We start from the raw sequence: 22,094 nt of genomic DNA, 5'->3' as shown, positions 1-22,094 counted from the left end.
AGGAGCTATCCACAGCATCCTGCACACTCCACTGTAACCAGCACTTGTTTCCAACGGCTCTTTATTAATAAGCCAAATGCTGTGGCTCCATTTAGTATTCGTGTCCAGCGGGATGTAGAACGTTACAATTTTACGAGCTATAATCTACCGCCCTTGTTGTGCAGTAAGCTGGTATCTCCTTGGTATCCGCCTGTACAACATGATACAACTCTTCTGAAATTTGACAAACAGAAATGCCCAGCCTTGCAGATACAACAAGAATTTGAAGCCCTCAAGCAAAACTTTGGCGACCATGTGGAAATATACACTGATGCTTCGAAAACAAATACAGGAGTATCATGTGCCATGGTATCTGGCGTATGCACTAAGCCACACCGTTTAAGCAATATTTTGTCAGTTTTTAGTGCTGAGGTTTATGGCATCATTGTTGCGCTCAACCATATCTTGCAAACGCACACATCATCATCTGTTATATACACACCCAGACAACACAAAGACATCCCTGTGACATCCACATAACATCATGCTCTGGACTTCAGGATATCCCAGTGACATCCTGTTTTGTCCAAGAGACCATCATTCGGCTGTCCCTAGGTCGTTCATTGCAACATCATCGGACGTTCTATTTTTAATCCCGAGAACGTCCGACATGACATTTTCCGGACAATTACAGGACGTATCTTTGGGGTCGTACCCCTCCCCTTTTGGCCCAGTGTGCTCTGGGTGTAATTGGGGGACAAGCCACATCATGTGGTTTGTTCCACCATCCAGAAGGAGTGACATACCTACGTTGCTATGGTTCAAAATTTATTTCAGAACACTGCCAAATCAAACAGACAATTATACACATCAAGGGTAGAAAACTATATGTGATGCACGTTTGTTTCATGGAACATGCATTTGCATAATTGGGTGATTCCACGTCAGATCAGGCAGGTTGGTCCCGTCGACCTCTCCGATTTTTTTCAAACTGAGATATGTGAGAGCCCTCTCCTTGGGAAGCACTTTGGCGCTGATACCAGTGTAAAATTTTTTCTGGTCATTCCGTAAAAAAATATAGCATGAAAACGACAATGCTCAATACAAAGGTTTCAGGAAATTTGTGCTCCAGAACACACTTAAATTTTCACTTCAACGCAGGTTGGCACTTAAAAATGCAGCATAGAAAACACTGTAGCTTCACAGACTAGCATTCGGAGAGCATGAACATATATACTTCAATACACTACAAGTACTAAGCATTTCTGGTTTAACCGTGACACAAACGTACACTACCTCGTAGTAACATAGTAAGGATAGCAATGAATATATCTGTATAGTGAATGCAATGTTCCAAAAAAAGTGAACTAGCTGAGCCTCAACACACAGAGGTCCAGCTGAACAAGCAGGATATTTTGGACTGGGCCTGCATTAAACATACTGACAACATTACAAAATTGCACTACAAAAGAGAGGTAAAAACAAAACATCACATATTTGGCATACTCTGCCTAAGGTACAGAAAGCAGTAGGAACAGCAGGTTATGCTGTACATTGCAACAACCAGCTTTAAGAATACAAAAATACTTTTAACTAGTGACCGAAATCCCACAGGCACAGCCTGTATCACAGACACAATGATATGGTTATCAGAATGTTTATAACATGTTCTTTGTCAGTAAAAGGAAAGGCAACAGTGGCATAAAAATATCACAGCTCGTGAATGACACTGAAATGTAAAGCTTTTCTTCCCATAAAAGTTGATACAATATCAAGCCATACGTCACTCGCACCAACGTGCACACCACCAACTTACTTGTTGAAAGAGCAATGACAACTTTTGACTGAATGTCTTAAAGGCAGTTAAATAACACTCTAGCAGGAACACCTGTTGCTGCTAAACCCTCTACAAAATACAAAAGTGGAAAAATTGTTAAGTGCAAGAATATATAAAAGCTTAGCTTACGCCAAAAGCAAATGTACATTAAAATTGCAATTTCAAGTATGGTGCTTCACGTGGTGATGATACGGTGCATGTGGGAGACACCAGGCTACTCGCTCACTGGCAAAAACACAACTGTCCAGTTACTTGCTGTTGCGACAGGAACCATTAATCATCCGGGGCTGACTTGTTACCACATCTCTCCTTTGCGTGACGTAACCAAGTCTTGATTGTGCTTTCTACTTCATCCTGTGTTGCCATGCTCATGTTCTTGTTCATCCTAATCGCCTCTGAAAAGTGAAGTTCCACTTGTAAGTGAAGGAACCATGACATTAGCAAAGTAGCCATAAATTCTTATTATTTCATAAGAGCAGAACTGTTTGCAGAACGTGCTTGCGATCCCTGTAGCTTGATCAGACAAGAAATGAATTTATCACCTGCGAGAGTTTGCGAGAATATGCAGCACATATAAGTCAGATAATTGAGAAGTTGTATCCTACCCATGATGTTCCCTGTGCTATTTCCGGCCCCTAAATTCCTGACAACCCAGCATGAGACTAATTGGTTTTTTGGTACGAATTAATTTAAACCTCGTCTAATTGAACCAAAACCCATATATGCTGTAGTAGGAACAGGAATTTGATCGCGGGGCTTTATTTCAAATGTCGTTCCCCAGCATACAGCAAGGCATTGAATTCCACACTACACCGAAATAGTATAGGGGACTTATAACCACATTTCATACTTACTGACGATCACTTGTGGGAACTTCAAAAATGCAAACTTCCTTTTCCCTTTCTTGCCAAGCCAGCTGTACTCTGCTGCGGTTTCATCTTTCATCAGGTATCCCAGCATTCTTCGTGTGGCAACTCTTACGTCATTTCCCCCAAGTTGGGCCAACTCCTTCACCTGAAAGGAATTATATAATGGCAAGCCTGTGCTAATGACACCCATAATTTCATCCCTAAGCTTTGTATTTAGTCATTTTAATTCCATACTTCAAAGCATTCATATGAAACTAGGCACACGAATTTACACTAGTGTTGAAGTTTAACTGAAATGGGTGTAGGTGCATGGGGCTAGACTACCTTTTGAGAAACTGTAAGAGTTGAAGAGAACAGTAGAAGCGAACAGCAGAACTATAAATATCAATTAGCTCAAAAAAACAATCACCAGGATACTGTTCTTAAGGTTATACGAGACACTAGCACTGGACAGGTCAGGCGACCCTGAAATGGTCTGAGAAGGCACGTACCAGCAAAAATACAAAAATTGATAGCGAAAGATAAACACAATTAGTATATGCTTTCGCCTCTGTATACATGTCCATAAACGTGGAAGAATGAAAACACTTACTAGGCGTCTTTCTTTGATTTCATCCAACGAGGTGTTAAACGCTTCCAAAGTCTCAACAAGGGTGAATGGCGACTCGACAAGCAGGGGCATCTCTGTAGCCTCATTAATGACGACACGTTGTTTGCAGAGCTCCTGGAGAATCTCCCCGTGCTGCTGTTGTGTGAGTCGCAGCACATGAAGTAGCCGTAAAATCTGCTTGTTGCACTCTGATGACATGAACAGGCAGGTAAACACCAGTCAGTAAAAGAGATTTAAAGTCATGAAATGGAAAGGTGACAGCACTGCACACCAAAGTTGGCAATACAGTAGGAAACTAATGGAGACTTAAATCCTAATATAGCGATACCTTCTTGAGACGTCCGTTGCTCGAAGGGCGGGATCCTGTGTATCTCGGTAGGCATTATTTCAGACACTGTAGAAGCGAAACAGAAGATGAGTGATGAAGAAGATATGCACATATACGCGATCCACATTTGCGAACTGCTACAGAAACAATTTCAAACTGTTGCAACCTCTCTTAACTATGACATCTGCCATTTTTCATGTGTAACAAAAGCAGATATCGAACGAAAGGCAAAGTAGTTACATGCATGCTGCATCCATTACTGATATGAGTATTATTTAAAAATTTCAATCATGCACACAAAGCAAAAAAAAAAAAAAAAATTGGAACACATACATCACCTTTAAATTACAACACATGAATGACTGGGTTACTTTCATTTTCTGCATGCTCGTAAAGTGCATCATACTGAATTTCAAATTTGATTCAAAATTCATACGTAGTCAGTCCCGCATGTTACCAGGCGATTTCACTATAGTAAACCCCATAACTATCCCAAAATGGTATTTTAAGAATTGTTACGAAAGAAAAAAGTCACATTTTGGAGAAGTGTCAAAATCTGCAAGAACACATAAAAAGGGAATACAAAGTGAAACTGTACAATGTGTGCTCCTGTATTGAAGAAACATTACTAGCCAGAAAAATACAACAGGGAAGGTGTATGTCTGTACGTAGTCTGGGTATAATAATGGTACTGGACCTTTATAAATAGTCCGAACGTTTATAGGCCCTGCATTGTGGATGCCCTTATATGCCCTGTACTCCTCATTTCCCATTTTTCCGCTTTGTAACGAGAGCATTAGCAATATTTGACTCTAGTGTTACAGTTAAATGAACACAGAGAAAAATAAATAAGTATAACGCACTTATCGTAGAGTCACCAGGGCATTGAGAGTTGCTGGAAGTCAGGTGTGAGGTGTTACGCTGAGCAGGAGGTACATCAAACAAAATGTCATCCTCTTTGTTTCGTAGAGCAGGTGACTTCCTTTTTTTTTGCTGCAGAATATTATCACGTAATCACGATATGGCACTTATTCCTTAGCAGCACAAAAAGTTTCCCCCCCCCCCCGACACGTACAACCTTTTATATTCTGTTGGAAAATTTAAAGAACCCAAAAAAGGCTGCATAAGCGAGACAGTTACATGACCCGTCAAACAGCATTATTGCGCTTACTTGCTCACGTTTCTCACCATTCATTAGCGCTCCTCCCTACACAGAAAATGTTTAACGTACATCTCACAGTGACTGTCCTGTACAGAATCTGACCAACTCATCTACAGTGACTGACTTGAGATGCTGTGGCCCAAAATGCTAGGTGTCAGCTCTCTTTGAAGCATGTGTATAAGTATTACAACTTACTGGACAGCCTCTACTGCATCAGTCCACTACGTCTAGTCTTAAAAAGCTCGTCTTGCAAAACAAATATTTAGTAGTTTTTAACTTACATCTTGCTACATGCTCTGTGAACACTCCCTGTGAAGCTGTGATACCAGGTCCATTGTTCTCCTCGGGATTTTCATTTGGCAAAGAAGGTGGGCACTGGCTTTGCTCTACAAACCAAATGATACGTCCAGACCTTAATATATAAAAGCGTAACAAGATTCTGCATATCACCTATCTTTATAAGGGAGTAGGTGATAAAAGTGAAATGCCTCAGATTTTTGTTGCTGCACGCTGCAGTGTGTAATAGTGATAAACGTTACTTTTAGAGAAACCAATATTCACCTCCTGAGTACTGCAGGTTAGAGGAAGATGGACACTGCGATGGAAAGTCAGGTGGCACATCTAGCAAAAGGTCTTCCTCGTCAGTTTCTTCCAGCAAAGGAGGTGGCCTCCTTTTTTTCGCTAAGGAATGTTAGAACATGGTCATAACAAACATACTCCCTACCAGAACTGAAAACACACACAACACTACCTTATAGTGGCGGTTGTACATACTGACACACTGATTGAAGTGGTCGGAGCAATAAGCAAAGCAGTAGCAATAATTGAACAACAAAAGGTCGCAAACTTCCAAGTAATTTGTTGGGTCACATGCACAGATTTTGCCTCAATGCTTTTGAAGGGTTTCTGTCACTGCTGTTAACCTATTAATATTTTGAGGCCAGGCTCAAGTGTGGTCATTTTGTGCCTGCCGTGTTTGCAACCAAGATCGAAAACACTAATCAGGACATGTTGCTCCCGCGATCCACACCCACAGTATTCCCTTTAAGGGTAACTGGGTTGAGTTCATACCTATTTGACACTGAACTCGACCCACTTGTGCCGAGCCCACGCAGTCACAGCTGCTGGAAACTAGTAAAAACTTAAATGAACGAGAAGTATGCAATAGACGTCCATCTGAAACTATGCCCAACACATGGGCTTTGACAGTTGTTTCAGGATAACAAAAGGCTTGATTTGACAACAACAGGAGTGAGCAGGCGTGCGAGATCTTTCAAGCGACGAACGTGATGATGAAAGGAGAAAATATCAACCTCTCTCCAGTGACTGCATCCAGTGGCAGTGATAAGTGTGCAGACATCAATGTCAGACGATTCTCTGTTTCGAGCACTTTGGCACAAAACTACATATCTGTATAAAATAGGGCAAGAAATGCCACTTAGCACAAAATTGCACAGGAGTCGCTTCACTGAATGAGGATCAAAAGATATAATTCAAAAAATACCTTGCTGCATCACCTTACTTTGTTAATCAAACATATCCGTAATAATTAACTTACATTTTCCTACATGCTCTGCGGAGTTCCTTTGTGATAGACTACCATGGCGTCCCTTTTCTCCAGACTTTTCAGGAGGGAAGGGGGGTACATTTTGGTTTTTGTCTATAAAGCAAGTAACTGTTTCACCACCACTTTCTTAGTACACCAACCGTACTAAGTTAGCAAAGTATACGCACCCCCATCAGATTCTTCGGACGATTCCTCGCAAAAACGTTTAGGCGGAAGACGATTTCGTTTTCTTGTGTTCATTTCAGCTTCAGAGTTGACATCCGAATGGTACTGCAGATCGTTTAACTTTCTTCGAGCTTCTGCATACGTAGCTGAAAATAACAATAACAAAAATGTGAAATCCCATGTCAGTTGTAGGGTAAACAACAATGTCAGGTGGCTTCTTTCTTAGGATGAAAATGAGTCCACTAAGCAAAAATATTCAAAACATCTCAATTGTGTACACGTGTTCACAGATGATCGGACTAGGCTACTCACAGTAAATACCCCGGACGATGACTTTGTAGCTGACCCAGGTGTCTTCAGGAGGACATGCTTTCAAGATGAGTCGCTTAGCCCTATCGGTAGAACCCTGAGGCCACTTACACAGGGTTCCACTAATCCAAGTGGCAGGAACGACTTCAATCTCATTGCGTTCAACGAAGTGCGCAATTGCAAACATTCCCACACGTTGAGAGATGTTGTCACAGGGGCCTTTTAAAGAATCTCAAGAGCACTTAACAAAAAAGACAAATACATGTGAGATAGATCGAGAAATGTACAACAACAGTACCGATGCAAACAAATACAAAAGCTCTAGGACAATAATAATAAATCAATGCACCATAATCTGGGTTCAGGTAACGGCAGTCAACTGTTACACCACTCACTGAAATAATCCATGTAGCAATGGCATGACTACGTGATGTCCCCTGAACGGAAGCTTCACCATTTTTTTCACCCCAGTGAGTGGCCAACATTTTAGCTGAGATAGGTGAGATACTACATGGGCTCCAATACGTGATGATGCAAATGGTTTCACATACAAGTCTTCTTTGACACGGAATTCACGACCTAAAATGCAGACCTCCCGTGTGGACCGTAAAGTAGCAAAGTTCTCTATCTGAATTATATGTTGCCCTACTGCACAGCAGTTGTCACCTTCAGTAACTTTCAAGGTACAACCACGAAGTTTTACAGTGCTGAATTGTGGGCCTGTGCATTCTGGCAGCAATGGTCCAGACGAATGTGGGTGGCGAAGTTCAACACCTGCTGACAATTGTCTACATACTGCCAACGTGTTCTGTCTTTCAGCAAACCTGTTGTAGAGCTGCTCTAGAGGTGTTTCGTACTTCCGCAGATGTCGCTTCAAAAACTTCATGTTATTTTCAAATGGGAATGCACTGAAAGTGTCTAACGCCCCATGGTTTTGCACGTCTTTAGCCAGATGTACGCAGCAGTGGACATTTAGTGACACGTGATGATCACCATATAGTTGCGCAAACCGTGCAACAAACAAGCGCAGGAGAGAGTCAGCATAGCTACAATGATCTTGACTGAGTCCTTCCTTGGCAAGTATGGATATTGCGCAATGAAGGACAACAAAGTTCGTGTACATGTCACTTGGCAAATTGCCTTTCAAAATGCAAGGTCCAGTGTAAAGGAGTACCATCCTGAACTCTGTCGCCTTCCAGCGGTCTAGCTCCTGCAGAGACCTCGGTTTTCTACAAAATTCTACTGGCATGTGCGCTGCAAGAGAGCTATTCAATTCGGATATGGTTTGCCTATCACCTGGCCCAACTGCTGTCATAGGGTTGCTGGTCCACAACAATAGCAGCTTCCTCATAACCCCCAAGCATATCAAATGCATGTAATCAAGGGGCACAGCAGAAATACAGTCAATTTCGAGTTCAGTTAGAACAGATGTGCCCTTATGGTAGTCTGAATCCTGCTGTTCGCGGAAACTCTCATCTGTTCTCAGTGGTGCGTTCATGTCCACAAAGCACATCCGGTTTACTTTGTATTCACCTTACACAGTGCACTTGGGGCACCCTGAACGTGCATTGTGTCCCTTCGTAGAAAGCACAAATGCACGAGCTGGGGAATCGCATACAAAGCTCTCAATTACGACACGGCTGGTTTGATCATTAATCGTTATCCCGTCCGAACACAACTGTTTGAGATCGCTAACTAATGGACTCAAAAACTCATTTGCGGAAGCAGGTTTTTCTGTCCCTGCGTAGACACCAACCAGGAATACTGCACTCTTACAAGAGTGCTTGACTGTACACTGAATGGGCCACAGCTGAAGTTTCGAGCTTTTGCTGATGGGGAGGCCATCGATGCTTATGATAAGCTGCAAAACTGAAGGCAAACAGTCCGAGATGTTGAAGAGTGACTGAAGACCTGCTGCTACCCCAAAGTGGCAGTACTTGCCATTGCATAGGGGAGAAATCTTCGCTCCTGTGTTACGTGGTGTTCCTAGTAACGTACGGGCATCAGAGGGAAAATCAGCGTGGGCAGGATGAGTTCTGAGCACCTTCAGCAAAGCCGTCACTGCTGCATGAGTTACATTGTGGTTCACAGCCCAAACTCGTATTCTATCCAGGATCGAGAGATCTGTAGATACTTCTGATGTCGTTACCAAGTCCCTGTCTATAGATCCAACGGAAAGTACATTTACACTATGTGCAATGTCGGACAAAGTATTCGGTTCCGTTCTACTGACGTGCACTAGAGTGGGCTGTAGCTCCTCATCAGACTCTTCAGGGAGGCTTGTGCTATCTGATGAAACTGGTGAAGCGTCGCTGGGTATGTCACTTTCACTACGACCTACGTACGATTCACTTAAAGGGCTGGCTGCGGTCGAAGGACCAGCGCCCGTCGGCTCCCTTTCTACATGACAAGCAGCCAATGTCCTATCTGACTGCCTATACGCCTTGTGGTAAATGTGTCGCTTGTCACTGACTTTAGGCATTGCTCACAACTGTACATAGGCAGCCCTGCACGCTACAGCATATGTACAATATTCAGACGAAAAGCTACGGTTTAAAGCGTAACGCCTTGCTTAACGAGATTACTTACGCACTCCGGCTAGGATAGAAATCATCGATTGCACAGGATGGGCACAAGATCAGCAAGATTAACGGGATGACAAGAGCTGGGCGAACATAAACAGACGACATGACAGAACGCCATGCTAGCCAGTGGTAATAGCGATAGCGATGATGATATCCTTATTAACACGTCACAAAGCGAAACCGAAACATATGTGACATCGGGCCTTCAGCTTCCGCCGCTTGCGCGTTATTATATGATATTTAAGCATACATTGGGGTTCAACTACTTATTGCAAGCAAATCCTCAAATAATGTTTTAAAATCTAAAGTAATGATAAATGGACACGCAATAGAAAGGTTTGATTTTTTAAAGGCGGCCGGAGCCATACAGCACTTGCGGCAAGCGCGCGTTCTAGGTGGTTGATATGATATATATAGTTCTCGCATTGTCGTTCTTTTTAGAAAGAAGCTGTTGCGCGACCTTCTGCAAAAAAAAAAAAAAAGCCAAACAGTGGGGATGTTGCTTTGTCGCGTGCTTAGGATGGAAGCAAGATTTCTCTTCTTTTTTGTCGACAATATTTAACGCGAACATTTAGGCCCGTATAGGACTGTTCTAGAACGAGGGCCTCTCTTGGACAATATGCCTGTTCTTTCTTATTTCCGATGAAATTTTGAAATCCCAAGCGAACATAACAAAGAGATCCTGCGGACGTCCATAACATTTGTCCCACCCTGACTGTGCCAGGACATTAAAAATATCCTAAGCGGATATCCCGTAGACGTCCATTCGACATCCGCCTAAGACGCAGACATACGACCAATATGGGACGTCCTTCGGACGTTCCTGGTTGTATGGGCAGACTCTCTTAGTGCAGTTCATGCCATATGTGGTCTCCACATGCACAAAAACCTGCTGGTAAGACGAGCACAGTATCTTGCGAGTCTTATACAAGGAAAGGGCCACAATTTACGCATTTGTTGGGTGCCCAGCCATGTAGGCATAAAGGGAAATGAGAGCGCGGATCGTGCTGCCGCTGCTGCTCAGGATACCGACATTACGGCATTTGAGATTCCTCTCAGTGATCTCCTGAGAGACCTCAGACATGTTATCAACAAAGAATGGCAAAGCTCTTGGGACATGCAAACTGTGAACAAATTGCACACTATCAAACCACGGATAAGACAGTGTGCACAACACTTCGAAAACCGATTAAATGAAGTTCTGTTCAGCCGTCTGAGAGCTGGACACACCTTCTTAACACACGGGTATCTTCTCCGAGGCGAGCAGATACCACAGTGCGAGCATTGCGGGACAGCCTTGTCCGTTATGCATATACTCATAGTTTGCGCTCATCACGAACACCATCGTCAACAACACTTCTCACTGTTTTACAAGTATAGGATTCCTCTTCACCCAGCGCTTTTGCTGGGGGACGAACCTCTCATCAGTTTTAACCATGTGTACAACTTTTTTAGAGACATAGGTTACCTAAACGACCTGTGAACATGCAAATATTTTCACTACTTTTTACCTTTCCTATTTTGACTTTAAATGAAATCGATTATTTTTAACTAGCTTTGATTCATACCAGTGTCGTGGCGCTCTATGGCCAAAGTTGCCTTTGCGCCATTAAAATCCTAATCATCGTCATCATCAACAACTATCACCCTCTCCCTTGTTTTATTTTTAGTACTTGACAGGCCGTTTATCTGTCACCACTTATTTCCGCTTTTCCCCTCCGGCACTCCTTTCAGGGTGGAAGACAGTCTGTCGCGACATCTGACGTCGATGCACCGCTTCTAAGTAGAAGTGGAATCATTTCGTGGCTCTTCCTAAGCAATTTTTTATTGCATCTTCCCATGACCTATGGCAACGAGTACAAAATCCGACCCCGTGTCGAGACCTCCGGCGTCGACGCACCGCTTCTAATGGTTTTCTTTCAAATTGGACAACACCGTGTCGCGACCTCCCGTGTCGATGCGCCAGTTCTAATGGCTTTTGTAAGTGGACGGTCCTGTGTCACCTTGACTTATCCCCACTGCAATCAGTTATCTTGCCTTATTTCCTGTTTTGCCCTATCTTGGACTGCTCATTTTTACTATCTAGTCAGACAAACGGACGCCAGCATTGACGAAAATATTTATTCCTCACTCCAATTGGGTTGCTTGTCAAAGACGTCTTTTTTTCTTCTTTTCCTCCGTCTGCCACCGCCGCCAGCGAAATCTTGTAAGACTTGCGCACTGCAGACTTGGATGCACTGTTTCTAATGGCTTCTTTCAAATGTTGACCATCTGATAGTTTTCGTGCCAGATTTTTTGCTGCATTCATTGCGGTCTTAGTAACGTATGGATGTGCTCGTCGCAGGAGAGGTAATGCAAACTTGTGCAATAATTTAAAGAATCCACTGCCCCTCTGAAACATTGGTCCCGAGTATGGTGGAAGGTTGCCAAGTCCATGACTGTAGTGGATTTCCGGGATTTCTTTAAGATACACGCCTAAAATGTAGAGCTAGACCTGTTTTGCCTGGTCCTTTGAAGTGGAGAGGTCGACCAGAGTCGTCACACAACTTAATTGAAATGAAATTTATTTCATTATGCAATAGCTTAAAATATTGCATGTTTTGGAAAGTGTGATGAATGATATTGTCTTCCTTTGCAGAGTATGGAACTAATTTTAATATTGGAAACTTCTTTGCACACAAGTGTGATGATTCCGTAATGTCGCAATATACTAAAAAATTATGAAATAATGGTGTAAGTCTGAGGTGTGTGCTTCCACTTGTACTGCTTGCAAAAGTTGTAAGTGGTGCAAAACCCAACATATTAGAGAGGTATTCTGATAGATGAATGGTAACACCGTCAATTGGGTTGATAGTGCAGAGCTTTCTGTCATTACTATATGTGAGTAGAGCTTTGCCCTCTAATTGATTGTTGATTGCATGTAGCAGTAATTTTGGAGTTCCATAATGATCTGGAGGAATAGTTGTTCTTTTTGTAACATGTACTTCTTTCTCTATAATCAAGTCATAAGTGCGTTCAAACGGGTCTCCATAGTAGTAGGCTGTATCATCTTTTATATTAAAATTATTTAATCTGAGAAGATTCTTGAGCTGTTCTGGAATAGTAAAGACACTGTGTAATGACTGTGACAATCTATAACTATTCTCTCGGAATGTTACACTTGCTTCAGTTTTGTGTGTTCTAAAAAAACGATTTAATGTTGTCTTGATAGAACAACCTGGAATGAACGCGATCAAGCCAGTTGAAGTAAGAATAGAAATTTCTTCTAGTATGCATAGCTGCGAAGCGAATTTCTCTTGAAGGAATGTGTCCTGACGAGGCACCTTAGAATCTATTATAGTATTGCCTTGAATGGATGACACTCCAAAAGCGTCTTGTAAGTTTTCATCTATAAATTTAATTGACCGAATAGAATGTGGCAAACGGAATACATATCTCCTGTCAATATAATTGAAAGAACTCTTCAAGTCTTCAAAAAGCTCTAGAAGGGCCATTTCTAGGGTTTTTTTAACGACGATAGTCTTGCGAACCTCTGCAAAGTCTTTGTAATCAACCTGCATGACACCGTCATCACTCCGCGGTATATTGTAGAGTAGATTACAGATGGATAGTTCTTGTAATCCAACTTCATACTTTCCACTCAATTGTAGGGGTGCATTCAAAGCAACTGTATAGTTTCCCAGTGGATTTGTTGGATATAATTCGGTACAGTCATTGGATAGGTTGTACATATAAAACTCAGAGCCTGGCAACATCTTGCACTGGAACCCAGGAATTAAATGAATCGTCATAACCAGCCCACTTCACTTTATAATGAGTGACTCCATCAATTTTCTTACTGGATATAATTTTTTCAATTGGGTATGGGTCATCAGCCTCTTTGATAACGCGTTGCAATTCGTTTGCATAATATGTGCCCTCTTCTTCTACACCATCTGGGTCTGCAATGTAAAAGACTGGGTGATCTGTTTTCCTATACCTCGAAATTGTATAGATAACGTGAGACCAGTGTCCTTGTCAAAGATTGATCGATTCAATAGAACACGAACTTGCTGGCCAATTTCGAATGGTATTGTGATGTCATCATCGTTTTTACTATTGAGTCTATTGAAGAGTTCAACCTCGTTACTTTCATTCACTTCATTTGGTGCCATTTTAATAGTTCTATGATAAGAATTGTCATAATCCTCCATAATCTTTCAAAGAATTTTAAGGTATTTGTGATGTCCTTTACTACGGAAATATTGGAACTGGCGACCTTTAATTGTCCTAATTGCGCGTTCTGCTAAAAACGCTTTTTGGCCAGTTCTAGTCACATACATATGGATGCCATGATGCTTACACCAAGCCTGCACAACTTTGTTGAAGAACTCACACCCCTGATCTACATGGATTAGCCGGGTTTTTTTTCCCCTATTTCGATATAGCTTCATAAATCCTTTCTTCACGTCTTCACCTCGCTTGGTCTTGAGAGGTGTGGCCATGATTTGCCTCGACAAACAGTCTATCACAAGCAGTATGTAGGAGAATCCTTTATTGTATTTCTTGTATTGAATTAATGAAATCAGGTCTGCTTGGTAGAGATCGCTCAGGTGGAGTGAGATGACTTTCCTTCTCTTAAAGGAACTGTAAAGTGAAATTTGCCCCCCCTGTTTCTGTGTGCGACCTGGTAGTGTTTGCCCGTGTGATGCTCCACACAGAGCCTAAGCGTTGAAAGCGCGTTAATTATTACACAAAATAAGTTAGAAAAGTTAAATTGGACGGTAGGTCGCGCACCACAACAGCTAAAAAAGTCATGATGGGAGTACTCCAGTCACGTGGTACTTAATTATTATACGATGAACTTATGACCGGTTACTAATTACTAGTAAGCACTATTTCGAGAATCACAAGAATTACCGGGACAATTCTTCAAAATATCGAAGAAGCAGTATCCAAAAATACTGTCGGCGCCCTCTATTTGCTCTCCTCCCAACCATATCGCGCAGCGTAAATTGTGTCTGGCGAGGTTTGTGCGTGAAAAAAGTTTTTTTCCAGCCGAAATTGAGCAGAACTTCACCTGACAGCAATGCCAGGTATCTACTGTAATGTTCGGGGATGCACCAACCGTGCTCTTTCGACAAGGGATGTTGTGTACCACAAGATTCTAAGGGATAATGTGAGAAAACGAAAGTGGTTCGAAGCGCTTGGCCAGGACATTCGTGATTCGGGTCGTATCTGTTCAACGCATTTCTCTGACGAGTCGTACGAAGTGGTAACAGCGGACGGTCGAAGCCGTCTCAAACCGACCGCAGTCCCAACACCAGTGTTTCTCCTTGCGCGGACGTGTGACGACGCGAACATCAGTGCACACGAGGTATGTATTTACTGATACATAGGAATAATTGGTTGACTAAATTGAAACTGACTTGTGATGCGTACGCTGCGTTATTTACCAAACGGAATCATTGACTACAGTTGTATTCAAAGCATTCCTCCTTGAACAGACGAGCAGTGGCCCTGACCTGTTCCCTGCAGCAGTGGCCCTGGCCCTGACCTGTCGCAGGAGTGGTTTCTGGTAGGTTTTGCTGTAGAGCTGGAGCTTTGACTCGTGACTGACCAGTGAAAATTTGACGTTGCTGTGTTCCTATGATTGCAGGCTGATAACAGTGATTTTAGCAATCTGTGCATGATTGTAGCAGTACCCACGGCAGATGACTGCACATTGGCCACTACATCGGCTGGTAGCAATTCTAACGTAGGTGTCTATGAGTAGAGAACAGTGGCTGGTGAAGAACAAAGGGAAATATAGTTATCTCAATTTCACAGCGTGTTACTGCAAATGAAGCTAGTCTCCCAGAGTGCGATCACACATACTGTAGATCTACAGTGTTTTCAGAATGTAAGTATGAAATAAATTGTGTGGTAAACACTGACTGTATACTTCATTTATATCAGCGACACAGGTTTCCATCATAGCGGACGAGAAAGTGGAAGTCAGAAGTGAAAGCACACAAACGGATCATTCACTGTCGACACCTGTCAACATGTCTCCAGTGATGGTTTCAACACCTATTGTCCGTACATCATCATGCCCAGAAGTAGGGCATGCATTTGTTTCATTTAAAATTTATTTATTTATTTATGACGAAAACCCGAGACTGGGAAAAAGACGAAAAACAGACGACACAACACAAAGTCTCAAACACAGCTAAAGTTTAATCGACAACCGCACACTTTTAACACATCAGGTGGGGGAGGAGGGACAGTGCGAAAGGCTCGCCAAAGCAGGGCCGAAGGTCACAGACGCTTTGCTGACACAGTTCCCAGCCCCCAAAATTGACAACGTTTCACTCAAAAGCCTCCGACTGAGGTCGGTCTCCCTGGCCTTGACAAAGGTCTCTTCCCATATGGGAGAACAATTAAAGCAAACTTTGAGATGCTTTGCCAATTCCGACGACTGGTCCTCATTTTTCACCTTCGAAGCGTGCTCCCGGAGCCTGTCATTCAAGCAACGTTTCGTTTGGCCGATATAGAAAAAACCGCAAGCAAGAGGTATCTGATACACCACATTTGACTGGCATTGTACATAACTATTTTTATGCGATTTACAAACTTTGTCACGCTTCTGGAAAGGACAGAGAGCATCAAGTCTAAAGCAGTTTTTAAAAACATCCCGGGCACCAAACTTTTTTTGCTACAGCAAGGATGTTATGTGAGACATTGTGAAAATAAGGGATCGCAACACGAATCTCATTATCAGTGACAAGTGGGACACAAGGGGAAATTAATCTGCTAAAAACAGACTCAAGAGCGCTAAACAGCATTGCATTAGAATAGCCTGCGAGCCGCAGACGATCACACTGAAAGTCTGGCATGTTGTAATCTGGCATCTGGCATGTTGTAAAAGGTAACAAGAACTAGATTATAATTGCTTATGATAACCAGTTGCGTCATACAATTGCCAAGCTTCAAAATGCTTATGGGCGATGTAGCTCACAAGAAGATCTTGTAATGCAGGGATGAAGAAAAAGCTTGAAGCTGCAGCCAATTCCCGTGCATGTGCTGCCCTAAAACCATGGGTGCAGCATATTTGTAACCACCTTTACTGGTGTAGTGGCAACTCTGAGGGGAATACAGAGTTTCTGCTTAGCATGTGGAGAAGTATGAGCTTACGTACTCTAATGAACTGTATCGTCATTCAGGAGACAGTGTATATTAACTAAGAGATAATGCATCTAGGTTTGACCCGGCATGTTATCAACATCCATGACAGCCATGACGGACCATACAACCGTTGCCTCCACGGTGACCTTGGCGACCGGAGACCCTGGCTGCAGCCTGGTAATTGGAGGGCGTGAGAGTACATTTGCTTTCTAGCCCATATTGACTAATGTGTGCATGGTGTTCTCACTTTATACATCAAACATGCAGGCACTGTTGTTTACATAAAACTGTGCAAGATAGTGTTAGACAAAAGGCTACTGAAGGATATTGAACAGCTCTCTACAGTGGGGCAAACATCAGGCCTGGAATCCTTCCACTCCTTGCTTCTGAAATTTGCTCCCAAATCAACGGCATACACTCCAAAAGTTATGCGTGCAAGGTGTGTAACACTCAGTGTACATGATTTTTGTTTTTTTTTATTTATTTCAAGCATCACTTGAACTGTATATTATTAATGTTATTATCATGATTCAGACAGGTACCGCAAACTTTGGCACATAGGATACTTGTTTCACTGTTACTGATAGTGCCATTTTTTCCCTGTGTCTGTGCATGAACCTAGGACGCAAATCGCTATCCTGCATTTTAATGAAAATGCTGACCGCCCACTTGCACGTCGAAAGGATGGTGGTCTGATGTACAGGAGAAAGCTAGTTAAGACGAAAAAGGGCACGGAAGTAGTTTCTACCATGAAGACAAAAGCAACACATAGTGGGTTTCGTTTTAGTATACATATAGTGTAGGGAAGAGATTTAGGCATCACCATATTTCCTTTTCTTGGCAGGGTATGTAGACCATCTTTTGAGGGAAGCAATGACAACTTGCCAAGATGTGAGCTACAGTGAAATGGTAGCAGCCTGCAAAAGCCCTGAGCCTGCACCAATGACTGCACAGTACGAACGGCAACCAAAGGAGGTCCTGATAGCTAGAAGAATGCTGCGGTTCCCAACAGAGTGAGGTAATGTCCATTCATCACTTCATGGGTTCTCGTAGCAGCATAACTTTGTGATTTTCTAGCTGATTGCTGCCATGACGTGTGCCTGTAACTGGAACTTAGCCTGATTGAGAAAAAAAGCCCCTCCATCCATGAGAATGAGGTACTGTTTTTTCATCACTTCATGGGTTCTCGTAGCAGTATAACTTTGTGATTTTCTAGCTGACTGCTGCCATGACGTGCCTCTAACTGGAACTTAGCCTGATTGAGAAAAAAAGCCCCTCCATCCATGAGAATGAGGTACTGTTTTTTCATCACTCCATGGGTTCTCGTAGCAGTATAACTTTGCGATTTTCTAGCTGACTGCTGCCATGACATGTGCCTCTAACTGGAACTTAGCCTGATTGAGAAAAAAAGCCCCTCCATCCATGAGAACGAGGTACTGTTTTTTCATCACTTCATGGGTTCTCGTAGCAGTATAACTTTGCGATTTTCTAGCTGACTGCTGCCATGACATGTGCCTCTAACTGGAACTTAGCCTGATTGAGAAAAAAAGCCCCTCCATCCATGAGAACGAGGTACTGTTTTTTCATCACTTCATGGGTTCTCGTAGCAGTATAACTTTGTGATTTTCTAGCTGACTGCTGCCATGACATGTGCCTCTAACTGGAACTTAGCCTGAGTGAGACAAGAAGCCCCTCCAGTAGTGCTAGAACTCTACATTGGGAGCTATGACGTAACTATATCGACACGCGACACTACACTTGGAGCTCTACAGACACTGGGAGCAGTACGTAGTTAGCACTGAGATACCTAGCTAGACGCTGGGAGCAATCACGTAATTCTAGCAACACGTTGCTCTACACTGGGAGCAGTGCGTAGTTAGCAATGACATACCTAGCCAGACGTTGTTATCAGGACGCTGGGAGCATGCAGTACGTAGTTAGCACTGAGATACCCAGCCAGACGCTGGGAGCAGTAGACGCTGGGAGCAATCACGTAATTCTAGCAACACGTTGCTCTACGCTGGGGTGGCGGGCACGGTAGCCACAGTACGTAGTTAGCAAATGACATAGCTAGCCAGACGTTGTTAGCAGGACGCTGGGAGCTCTCCAGACGTTGCCTGGGAGCAGTGCGTATTTAGCAGTGACATAACTAGCCAGGCGCTGTTAGCAGTACGCTGAGAGCAAGATAGCCCAGACCAATCTCGCGCCGGCCCCGCCCCGGCTCATGCAAGTGATTGATAACCAAACATATGTCTCGTTTTTATATTTTATTTGAATCAATTTGAACTGCATCACCTGCAACACACAAAGTATTGCAATTACTACATGGTGACACATACGTAAGGATGCGTCACATCTGCTACACAATGCAGCACACAAACTGTCACATAATGATATTTCTAAGAACACACCTTACACAAAGATTGTTAAGAACTTTTACGGGAGGGCACACAATGTATGCTCACGCGCAACCATATAGTATATAGAGTTATAACGGACTGACCTTTAGTGATGAAGGACTCTGAACTGCTGTGCTTCATGCATCAATGTAGTCCTCTGAACGGCTGTGCTTCATACATCCATGTAGTCCTCCGATATGCTGTGCCTCATGCATCCATGCATATACGACACAATCCACACAACATCACTGAAAAGAATAGAGACTGTAACAAGATTTGAAGACGACAGTAGGACGCACCACTTTGCCGTCAAAGTGTTCTCCTCAGAACTCCTGCCAATCTTGAGGAAAAGCATACCACATTGTGGTCGCCGGGAAAAAACTTCGCTTAAGTACCCCTTTCGCAAAACAAGTTTTCGGATCAATTATCTTGACTCGTGTATCTCTCTGTTGCGACTTGAGCAACAAACAGCTTTTCTTTTCTCGCATAACATTATCTTCAGCGAGGATCTGGTGATTTTTTTGTTGTTGTAAGGTGTGTGTGTAACGTCTGAAGTGGAAAAGTGAAGCTCTTTCAGGGTGACTATCTCGAACCACATCTCTCGAGATTTTCCTCGACTTAGAAAACAAGTGGCACACCAGTTGCATATAAAAGTAGTGCGTGCAACTTAACGTTTACCAGAAAGGAGGAAAATGGCGAGCCAGTTTTATGTAAATCTGCTCTCGAATGCTTCCACTAATGAATTTCCCAATAACACGATGAGCAAGTTTCGTGTTAAGCTCTCTCAACCCATAAGTCTAGATGGTATGTGGGAAGTTGCCCTGACAGAGGTAAATATTCCTTTTGCAATCAAGAATGTCACAGATGATGTTAATGAGATAACAGAGACAAGCATGTTCGGTGCTACAACTACAAAGGAGAAGATCAAGTTACAGGCGGGAGAAAACATTCTCCCACCCATCAAACAGTTGCTCGCAAAGCATTACAGGACACAGGCACGAATCGTCGTGCAACTGGTCATTATGAAATACAGCTTCCGCTGAATGCTGGCTTGGAATTCAGTTCCACGCTGGCAGCTAAACTTGGCTTTACTCAGAAGATTATTGGTCGCTCGGAGATTGATAAAGGTCGGTCTGTGAAGGTACTCAAGTATCAAGTGGATACCGAAGAGGAAATCACCCTAATTGTTTATCAGTCGCGCACAAAAAATATGAAATTCCAGAAGGCTACTACAGCTCAGGACAGGATCTCGTAGATGCAATAAATCATGCATATCGGACACAGTTACAGCTACCTCAGGACGCTCGTCTTTTATTCTACAATTCCTACAACAACGTCTGCCAGCTGGAACGTCATAACGATGGCTACACCACCTTTCATCCATATTTAGCTCTAATGTTGGGATTTGGAGCGAGAACAACTTTCTCCAACTTTGCTGTGGCAGAGCGTGATATATGTCTTTTCCCAGCACAAAATTACATCTTCGTTTACACAGACATCATCGGGAGCGAAGCTGTAGGAGATGTAACTGCACCACTTTTACGTCTACTTCCATTCAGGGTACAGAATCGTAACGAAGTCATTTCTTATTCTTTTACAAACCTGTACTATAAATATGTAGTAGCAAAGGAATTAACTACCATTCAAATCGAGTTGGCAAACGAGATAGGTGATTTCATTCCATTCATTGCAGGCTCAGGACGTGTCGGGGTCACATTACACTTTAGGAAAGTCTAAGAAAAAAATGCATATATTGCAGCCACCTTGTTGCGTCGCACATTTTGGTGGCGGTAAGCGTGATCTTCCACATTATTCGGGACCGCTTTATCAAGTTGGATCAGGCTTTTTCTCAGACCTGGTGCAGCAGTTCATGCCTATACTAACTAAACAAGTGGCACCATATGTGGGACGAAAACTCCTCGACACGGGACGTCATACAGCTGAAGAAGTTCAACAAGGAACAACATTTGGAGAGGCTGTAAAGAGAGGTGTTGGCCGCACGATCCACTCAACCCATGACGATTTGCTTCGCAAACTTAAAGGAAAAGGAAGAAAAAACAATAAAAGCAAACGCAAGAGGGTTGGCCGGTCAGTGAAAGTGGTGAAGAAACGAAGAAAGGTTGACTTTTTCACCTGAGAAACATGTCTAGCATTGCTATTGTATACAAGAATTCCTGCCTCTGCACAACAAATCAACTGGAGCTCTTTTCATTGCCTCCAACCAACTTTTCCTTGGAGAAGTCAGAATACGTGGAGTTCTTTCCTGTTTCAGCACCAACATCGAGTGGTGTGATTGAGTATAATGTTCCCGGTCTTGGAGGTGCCTTCTTCGATCTACAGTCGAGTATCTTACACATTCAATGCAAGATTGTTCGCAAAAATGGGGACGTGGCATCCGCCACGGTAGGCACGACTGTGACACCAGACAACGTGATCCCCGTTCAGAGTTTTGCCTCTTCCCTCTTTCAACATGTGCATATTTATCTAAATTCGACACTGGTTTCTAATTTCGAGCACTATGCATATCGCTCCTACCTGGATATCATTACCAATGCAAACAATGTTACTCAAACTCACACACTGTCCGCAATGTTATACGAACCAGATCCAGTGGGAGAGTCAGAAAATTTTGCCGTGCCTGCTGAAGCAAAAGGGATGTTTGCTCGTTACAAACGTACTAAAGGATCTGCACTCTGTGATCTTTATGCACCAATCTTCAGTGACATCTGCCAGCAGGAAAAATTTTTGCTTAATGGAACCGATCTCAGGGTTGTGCTGAGGCAAACGACTGACGAATTTAGACTTCTCTCTGGCCCCGCTGAGAATGAAAAACATACAGTGGAGTTTGCACGCATTGTCCTCTACCTTCGACGAGTGCAGGTATCACCCAGCGTACTTGTCGGCATTGAGCGAAGACTTCAAACGACACCTGCCTCGTATCTCCTCCGAGGTTTGGAAATTAAGTACAGAACGATTGCACCAAACCAGTCTCAGGCGATATTCGACGACCTCTACAGTGAAAGAGTTCCATCAAAATTGACGGTGTTGATGGTCAAGAGTGTTGCATACCAGGGCAACTTGCAGCGAAACCCTTTCAAACTGGAGCATTTTAAACTAAAGAGAGCAGTGCTCGATGTT

General features: G+C 43.0%; 1 protein-coding gene and 1 long non-coding RNA gene across 3 annotated transcripts; one reads left to right on the top strand and one right to left on the bottom strand.

Annotated features, from left to right (window-relative positions):
• Nucleotides 1-648: 648 nt before the first annotated feature.
• Nucleotides 649-9,525, bottom strand: LOC135386901 (uncharacterized). 2 transcript variants are annotated; one of them, XM_064616399.1, is made up of 11 exons: nt 9,416-9,525; nt 6,830-7,067; nt 6,520-6,663; nt 6,344-6,445; nt 5,347-5,466; nt 5,067-5,171; nt 4,487-4,616; nt 3,624-3,689; nt 3,278-3,483; nt 2,671-2,830; nt 649-2,211 (listed from the first exon to the last, which is right to left on the bottom strand). In XM_064616399.1, the coding sequence occupies exons 2-7, from the start codon at nt 7,011-7,013 to the stop codon at nt 4,573-4,575; spliced, it is 699 nt and encodes a 232-aa protein (XP_064472469.1). In that variant the 5' UTR covers nt 7,014-7,067; nt 9,416-9,525; the 3' UTR covers nt 649-2,211; nt 2,671-2,830; nt 3,278-3,483; nt 3,624-3,689; nt 4,487-4,572. The 2 variants fall into 2 exon arrangements, with proteins under 2 accessions (XP_064472469.1, XP_064472468.1); XM_064616398.1 differs by lacking the exons at nt 649-2,211; nt 2,671-2,830; nt 3,278-3,483; nt 3,624-3,689; nt 4,487-4,616 and having other exon boundaries at nt 6,830-9,525.
• An 8,121-nt stretch (nt 9,526-17,646) lies between these two features.
• On the top strand, nt 17,647-17,990 carry LOC135386900 (uncharacterized). Its single transcript, XR_010420699.1, has 3 exons — nt 17,647-17,714; nt 17,774-17,851; nt 17,911-17,990. It is a non-coding gene; the product is annotated as an uncharacterized LOC135386900 (long non-coding RNA).
• Nucleotides 17,991-22,094: the final 4,104 nt, after the last annotated feature.

The sequence above is a fragment of the Ornithodoros turicata genome, chromosome 3 (genome assembly GCF_037126465.1).
Source record: "Ornithodoros turicata isolate Travis chromosome 3, ASM3712646v1, whole genome shotgun sequence".
Classification (NCBI taxonomy): domain Eukaryota; kingdom Metazoa; phylum Arthropoda; class Arachnida; order Ixodida; family Argasidae; genus Ornithodoros; species Ornithodoros turicata.
The sequence above is the reverse complement of the archived record's forward strand: the minus strand, read 5'-3'. Positions and strand labels throughout refer to the sequence as shown.

What these genes read in the sequence shown, in the direction of transcription:
- LOC135386901 (XM_064616398.1), bottom strand. Translation starts at nt 9,308, where the DNA reads ATGCCTAAAGTCAGTGACAAGCGACACATTTACCACAAGGCGTATAGG.